Raw genomic sequence first — 8,866 nt, forward strand, 5'->3', positions numbered from 1 at the left:
TGTTTTTGCGTATTTTTGGGGAATTTTATTGTGAAAAATCATCAATAGCGTTAATATTATACAGTGTAGGATGACCAAAATCATGCTACACAACAAGGGTCACCTGATAATCGTACTACAACAGTTATTTCAGAAAAAATTGTTTTTGCATATTTTTGGGGTATTTTATTGTGAAAAATCGTCAATAGCGTTAATATTATACAGTGTAGGATGACCAAAATCATGATACACAACAAGGGTCACCAGATAATCATACTACAACAGTTATTTCAGAAAAAAAAATCTTTTTGCATATTTTTGGGGAATTTTATTGTGAAAAATCATCAATAGCGTTAATATTATACAGTGTAGGATGACCAAAATCATGCTACACAACAAGGGTCACCTGATAATCATACTACAACAGTTATTTCAGAAAAATGTGTTTTTGCATATTTTTGGGGAATTTTATTGTGAAAAATCATCAATAGCGTTAATATTATACACTGTATACTCACCAAAATCATGCTATACAACAAGGGTCACCTGATAATCGTACTACAACAGTTATTTCAGAAAATTGTGTTTTTGCATATTTTTGGGGAATTTTATTGTGAAAAATCGTCAATAGCGTTAATATTATACACTGTATACTCACCAAAATCATGCTACACAACAAAGGTCACCAGATAATCATACTACAACAGTCATTTCAGAAAAATTATTTTTTTGCATATTTTTGGGGAATTTTATTGTGAAAAATCGTCAATAGCGTTAATATTATACACTGTATACTCACCAAAATCATGATACACAACAAGGGTCACCTGATAATCGTACTACAATAGTAATTTCAGAAAAAAGAAATCTTTTTGCATATTTTTGGGGAATTTTATTGTGAAAAATCGTCAATAGCGTTAATATTATACAGTGAAGGATGACCAAAATCATGATATACAACAAGGGTCACCAGATAATCATACTACAACAGTTATTTCAGAAAAAAAATCTTTTTGCATATTTTTGGGGAATTTTATTGTGAAAAATCGTCAATAGCGTTAATATTATACACTGTATACTCACCAAAATCATGCTGTACAACAAGGGTCACCAGATAATCGGACTACAACAGTTATTTCAGAAACATCTGTTTTTGCATATTTTTGGGGAATTTTATCGTGAAAAATCGTCAATAGCGTTAATATTATACACTGTATACTCACCGAAATCATGCTACACAACAAGGGTCACCTGATAATCGTACTACAACAGTTATTTCAGAAAAAATTGTTTTTGCATATTTTTGGGGAATTTTATTGTGAAAAATCGTCAATAGCGTTAATATTATACAGTGTAGGATGACCAAAATCATGCTACACAACAAGGGTCACCTGATAATCGGACTACAACATTTATTTAAAAAAAATGTGTTTTTGCATATTTTTGGGGACTTTTATTGTGAAAAATCGTGAATAGCGTTAATATTATACAGTGTAGGATGACCAAAATCATGCTACATAACAAGGGTCACCTGATAATCACACTACAACAGTCATATCAGAAAAATGTGTTTTTGCATATTTTTGGGTAATTTTATTGTGAAAAATCGTCAATAGCGTTAATATTATACAGTGTAGGATGACCAAAATCATGCTACACAACAAGGGTCACCAGATAATCGGACTACAACAGTTATTTCAGAAACATCTGTTTTTGCATATTTTTGGGGAATTTTATCGTGAAAAATCGTCAATAGCGTTAATATTATACATTGTATACTCACCAAAATCATGCTACATAACAAAGGTCACCTGATAATCATACTACAATAGTTATTTAAGAAAAATTTGTTTTTGCGTATTTTTGGGGAATTTTATTGTGAAAAATCATCAATAGCGTTAATATTATACAGTGTAGGATGACCAAAATCATGCTACACAACAAGGGTCACCTGATAATCGTACTACAACAGTTATTTCAGAAAAAATTGTTTTTGCATATTTTTGGGGTATTTTATTGTGAAAAATCGTCAATAGCGTTAATATTATACAGTGTAGGATGACCAAAATCATGATACACAACAAGGGTCACCAGATAATCATACTACAACAGTTATTTCAGAAAAAAAAATCTTTTTGCATATTTTTGGGGAATTTTATTGTGAAAAATCATCAATAGCGTTAATATTATACAGTGTAGGATGACCAAAATCATGCTACACAACAAGGGTCACCTGATAATCATACTACAACAGTTATTTCAGAAAAATGTGTTTTTGCATATTTTTGGGGAATTTTATTGTGAAAAATCATCAATAGCGTTAATATTATACACTGTATACTCACCAAAATCATGCTATACAACAAGGGTCACCTGATAATCGTACTACAACAGTTATTTCAGAAAATTGTGTTTTTGCATATTTTTGGGGAATTTTATTGTGAAAAATCGTCAATAGCGTTAATATTATACACTGTATAGTCACCAAAATCATGCTACACAACAAAGGTCACCAGATAATCATACTACAACAGTCATTTCAGAAAAATTAGTTTTTTGCATATTTTTGGGGAATTTTATTGTGAAAAATCGTCAATAGCGTTAATATTATACACTGTATACTCACCAAAATCATGATACACAACAAGGGTCACCTGATAATCGTACTACAATAGTAATTTCAGAAAAAAGAAATCTTTTTGCATATTTTTGGGGAATTTTATTGTGAAAAATCGTCAATAGCGTTAATATTATATACTGTATACTCACCAAAATCATGCTACACAACAAGGGTCACCAGATAATCATACTACAACAGTTATTTCAGAAAAATTTGTTTTTGCATATTTTTGGGGAATTTTATTGTGAAAAATCGTCAATAGCGTTAATATTATACACTGTATACTCACCAAAATCATGCTACGCAACAAGGGTAACCAGATAATCGGACTACAACAGTTATTTCAGAAAAATGTGTTTTTGCATATTTTTGTGGAATTTTATTGTGAAAAATCGTCAATAGCGTTAATATTATACAGTGTATACTCACCAAAATCATGCTACACAACAAGGGTCACCTGATAATCGTACTACAACAGTTATTTCGGGAAAAAAAGAAAAATTTGCATATTTTTGGGGAATTTTATTTTTAAATATCGTCAATAGCGTTAATATTATACAGTGTAGGATGACCAAAATCATGCTACACAACAAGGGTCACCTGATAATCGTACTACAACAGTAATTTCAGAAAAATTTGTTTTTGCATATTTTTGGGGAATTTTATTGTGAAAAATCGTCAATAGCGTTAATATTATACAGTGTAGGATGACCAAAATCCACGGAGTTCCTAGGCATGTGTTTGGATGCCAGGGCAGGGACTCTTTACTTGACTCCTGTGAGACAGGCCGCCCTCAGGGCTTGCTTGTCCCAGTTCCGGCTTGGGGCCAGGGTGACCTGGAGGCTATGTCTCCGCCTCTTGGGGTTAATGGCAGCCACAGTGCATGTCATACCCCTGGCTCTTCTGAACATGCGCCCAGTGCATCGCTGCCTCCTTGGCCTTGGATTTTGCCCACAGAGGAATCTGCAGGCCAGCGTATGGGTGATGCGCAGACTGTGTGTGGCTCTCCGTTGGTGGCGGCGGCCGACCAACTTGGCACGTGGGACGGTACTGGGGCATGTGTTGCGTCGCCAGGTAGTGTCATCAGATGCATCCCTGGTAGGCTGGGGGGCTGTCCACGAAGGCAAGGGCATCAGCGGCCTTTGGCACGGACCCTGGTCACAGCACATAAATGTTTTGGAGCTGCAGGCTATCCATCTGGCTCTTCTGCACTTCCTGCCAGAGCTACAGGACCGCCATGTTCTGGTGAGAACAGACAGTACAGTAGCGGCGGCATATATCAACAGGCAAGGGGGCCTAGGTTCCCCTCGCCTGTGCAGATTGGCTCGGGCAATATGGAAGTGGGCTTATCCCCAGTTCAAGTCCCTGAGGGCCACATACCTGCCGGGTCGGGAGAACCTTGCTGTAGATCGGCTCTCCAGGGGGGACCCCTCCCCGGAGAGTGGTAGCTGCATCCAGAGGTTGCGAGCGGAATATGGGATCGCTATGGAACCAGGGAGAACACTCATTGTCCCCTCTTTTTCTCCCTAAGGGACAATCCTCCCTTAGGGACCGTTTTGATGGCACATCAGTGGCCACTGGGCCTCCTGTATGCCTTCCCTCCCTTCCTCCTCCTGCACCAACTCCTACAGAGAGTCCAGCCTCATCCTGGTGGCCCCCAATTGGCCCCAGATGATTTGGTTTGCAGAGATTCCGCCCCTTCTTCAGGGACAACCGTGGGAGCTACCCATTCGCCGGGACCTCCTGTCCCAGGCCGAGGGAACTCTTTTTCATCCTTTTCCCCAGGGCCTCAGGCTTTGGGTCTGGCCACTGAGAGGGCCGAATTTCTAGCCTTGGGATTCCCCCAGTCTGTAGTGGGTACTTTGCAGGGGGCCCGGGCTCCCTCGACCAGGGTTGCTTATTCCTATCGTTGGGGGTGTTTCAATCATGGTGTGCCTCACGACACATGGATCCCCTCTCCTGTATGGCCCCTGGTATCATTCAGTTCCTTCAGGAGCTGTTAGAGGCAGGCAAGTCTCCCTCGACGTTGAGGGGGGTGGTGGCAGCCATAAAGGCGGCCCATGTTGGGCCTTGTAAACTGGCACAGGGCTGTTGTGACCTTATTGCTCAGTTCTTTAGGGGGGCTTGTAGGGTTGCTCCCTCTCCCAGGAGGCCGGGTGTACCCCGATGGGATTTGGAGATGGTTTTGTCAGTCTTGCGGCATGGGCCGTTCGAGCCTCTGGAAGCGGTTGAGCTGAAATGGCTTTCGCTCCAGACTACGTTCTTGTTGGCTATTGTGTCAACAAAAAGGGTGGGTGAGCTACATGCCCTTTCCGTGCATGAAGAGTGCTGCCGCTTCTTGCCTGGGAATGCTGGAGTGCTGCTGCGCCCTAATCCTGCATTCCATCCTAAGGTCTGGTCTGAGTCCCACGCCAACCAATCTCTTGAGCTGCGCCCTTTCCGCCCTCCTCAGGATGGGGTATACAGTGTATAACATTAACGCTATTGACGATTTTTCACAATAAAATTCCCCAAAAATATTTTTTATGAAATAACTGTTGTAGTGTGATTATCAGATGACCGTTGGTGTGTGGAGTGAATTTGGTGAGACTACAGTGAATAAAAGTGGAGATATTGAATATTTTTTGCTTTGGCACTTTGTAGACGGTCCCTAAGCGCTCGCCTCTCCGCCCGCAGCGCATAGAGAGCAATATATTTCCTGCAGCCTGGAGGACGACTCGTTTTGGCGAAAATGAGTTTGTAGTCAATAGTCTACCTTACTACGATAGGAAAGAGTAATTTTTTCTGTTTTAACAATGTTTCGTTTATGAGCTATTGATCGCTGAAGTTCTCTTTCTAACTTTACCCAAGTGGCTTACTAAGATCATTTCAAGCTGAAACTGTGAAAAGAATTTGGTCCGGACGTAGGCTATTGCAGGTTCTAGAGAAGGTGTGCTCGATTTGCTTACCCAGCTGTCCAGGAATGATATTAATATTATTAATTAGTATTTTGTGTGCACGTTATAGCTATATTGTGGCCACAATTTAATTAAACGTGCACACGAGTTAATAAAACGTTAGCACGAGTTAATTAAATGTGCTCACGTTTTATTAAATCGTGCGAACGAGTTAATAAAATGTGCACTCGATTCCGTCAACATTAAACACAGATTGAAAGTGTGTATTTAAAAAATGATACAACTACAATTAAAAACAATTGGTGAGAAAGTCACCAAATAACACGGTAACCAGTTAAACCGTAACACCGGGCCCCAGTACCGGTTAATCCCCGAGTCGTTCGCTGCCGGTGTTTTGGTTTAACTGGTAACCGTGTTATTTGGTGACTCTCACGCATTATATTCGTTATGAGAGGTGATTGATTCATCTGAACACAGTTTAACTTTACATAAACAGTTAGTGTAACTTATATATTAAACACAGATGGGTATGAATTTAAAAAAGCATTAAACTATAATTAAGTGTGTTACCAGTTAAACCGTAACACCGGCAGCCAGGGCTAAAAAACAACCAAAACAACAATTAACAACAGTCTATATTACAGGGACTAAATCAGAAAATATATATTTATCACAAAGATAGAAGTATAACGATGTAAAACAATTACATTTCCTCCACAGTTTCTGTAAAGTCTCGGTAGTGACAGTTTCTCAGAGCGATTATTCTAATAACTGATGAATAAAAACATGAGAATGATTTCAGTGTTGCATCAGGATAAAGTTTATTAACAGAACTCAAACATGTCGACTTATCGGCAGCTTTTATTCTCACGTGTGACGACAGCAGACTGTTCAGTAGATCAGCAACAGGAAGTGGAGGAATAAATTAAAACTCCAAAAAACAACAACAACAACAAACGAACTCATCAGGTAAAAACTGCTCCACTCTAAAAAAAACAACAACAAACAAACAACAACCAAAAAAAAAAAAGAGCAAAAAGCAGAAAATTCAAATAAAAACCTTAAAAAAGTCGGTTAGAAAAAAACTGAGTGCGCTCATCCATCAGTTTTTGGTTTGTTTCTTCCTCTCTGTGCTTCTGTGACGCTGCACACACACACACACACACACACACACACACACACACGCGCACACACACACACACACACACACACACACACACACACACACACACACACACTCATACACACACACACACACACTCATACACACTCTCTCTGTACACTGAGCAGATCCTTCAGTATTTACACTCTTATTTATAGACTCTTGAAGGTGCGATGGGGGGGGGGGGAGGGGTCAGGTAAACAATAAGCCCCGCCCCCCCCGTCCCCCTCGCCGACCAATCAGCAGCTGCTGTTCTTGAACTCTCCGTTCTCAGTGATGGACAGCTTCGTCGGGTTGGTGGGCGACAGGCCGTTGCGGAGGTTCGGCGTGACGCTGTAACGCTCCTTCACCTGCGTCAGCGCCACCATCAGGCGGGAGTTCGCCGCGTCCAGAGAGTCGATCCGCTTCTCCTGATTGGATAAAGACAAGAAGGGGGAGGGGGGAGGGGGGGGGCAGGATGTTAGACTGACAGGTATGAAATGTAACGAGGGTCAAACTGTCGGGTTAAAACGACGTCACAGCGGTGCAACGTGATGGAGAACAAATCCCTTAAAAAACCCCTTAAAACAACATTTCTCCCTTAACTGATATTTATATTATCTTTAATTCATCTGCAGATTTAAGGGTTCATAAATTAATGGGTTATATTTTAATTCATTTCACAAATTAAAGTTTTTTTTTTTTAGAGGTAAAAACTTTGAGAGTTTTAAGGTATAGATTAAGGGGTTTTAAAGGTTAAGGGTTTTTAAAGGTTAAGGGTTTCTTCATGTCTTAGATTTAAGTTAAGACAAAAAACAAAAAGGTGTAATTTTTCTTCTTAATGAGTGAAACCTCTCTTTATCTTTAATGCTCAGTTAAAGTTATATTTTATATATTATTGAAATCTTTTATATTGTCAACATAAGTCTGGTTTTGTCTCCCAAATTTAATCAATAAACTTTTGACATTCAAATTTAACTGAATGTCATTTTAACCCAGTTAACTTCAGACACTGACTGATAATCATTTCTTTAATGTCTGAATATATTAATCTGGATATGTCATTAAAAAAAGTCGTCCGTAAAACTTCTGACAAGAAAAAATCCCTTAAAAGAGCCTTAAATATCCCTTAAAACACGACAAACTACACAACTGATTACTTCATTTCTCCCTTAATAATATTAATATATCATTAATTAAACTTCAGATTTAAGGTTTCATAAATGAATGAGTTATAATATATTAAAGTTTAGTAAAATCTCCTTAAAAATGTTCTAAATAAGATTAAATTAAAACAATTAATGGATCACTTTATTAAGGTTTTACTGAAGAGTTTTTAAAGTGATTAATTTTATTTTTATTTACATTACAGCTCTGAAATATTTCCAGCTGAAACTTTACAATAATATTGAGTATTCAGGTGTTTAACAGGTTAATCTGTAATATGAATGTTTTATATAATATATTAAAAGGTTTTAACAGAGATCAAAGAAGCAGATTTAAAGATTATTTAAACATTAAATGATCAACATGAAAAGTTCCTGTTTTGGTTCATTTTAAGGGATAATTCCACCTTAAAAAATCCCTTAAACCTGATGAACGAGGTTTTTATTGTGTCAGAGTCAGATGAATTCGTTGTGAGGCGTTTTTTACCCGACGACAAAGAAACAGTGAAAAACGTTCTCAGGATGTTTTTCAGGCAGCAGCCGAAAAAAAAAAACAGCCGAAAAAAAATAAATAAAAAAAATAAAAAGTGCGACTGAAGCTCAGCGTCATCGTCTCCTCTGACGGTCTGACGGTCTGCTCATAAACATCAAACTGGTCTGAGAGTGAACTGGAAGCTCTGGTGGTGGAGGGGGGGGGGGTGGGGGGGGGGGAGAGATGGGGGGGGGGGGGGGGGGCAGCCAAACAGAAATAAAACCAGCTCAGAGTGAAACACACCAACACACCCTCTGTGTTCGGGTCAGTGAGTGTAACCGAGTGTCAAACGGTATAACTGGTGTTTCATCAGGAATTTACTGCCTTTGTTTAGTTTTGTTGTCTAGTTTTATATTTATATTTTTTTAGCTACGTGTGTTTCTTGTTTTTATTGTCTTAAAGTATAAATGTAGTGTCAGCTATAATCTCATTATATGTTTAATATAATAACAATAAAGCTTTTTATTCTCTTCTATTATAAAGCACCTGAGTAATACCGGAAGTTACATTTTCATTTGCAATTTATATAAT

At 38.5% G+C, this 8,866-nt stretch overlaps 1 protein-coding gene across 1 annotated transcript; it reads right to left on the reverse strand.

Annotated features, from left to right (window-relative positions):
- Positions 1 to 6,311: 6,311 nt before the first annotated feature.
- LOC133977160 (ras GTPase-activating protein nGAP-like) lies at positions 6,312 to 7,071 on the reverse strand (the record flags this gene model as incomplete). Its single annotated transcript, XM_062415291.1, is given in 1 exon segment — positions 6,312 to 7,071. A coding segment is annotated over 1 exon segment (174 nt), but the record flags the coding sequence as incomplete, so codon positions are not given.
- Between the last annotated feature and the right edge of the window lie 1,795 nt (positions 7,072 to 8,866).

This window comes from Scomber scombrus, unplaced genomic scaffold, assembly GCF_963691925.1.
Source record: "Scomber scombrus unplaced genomic scaffold, fScoSco1.1 SCAFFOLD_99, whole genome shotgun sequence".
In the NCBI taxonomy this organism is placed as follows: Eukaryota; Metazoa; Chordata; class Actinopteri; order Scombriformes; family Scombridae; genus Scomber; species Scomber scombrus.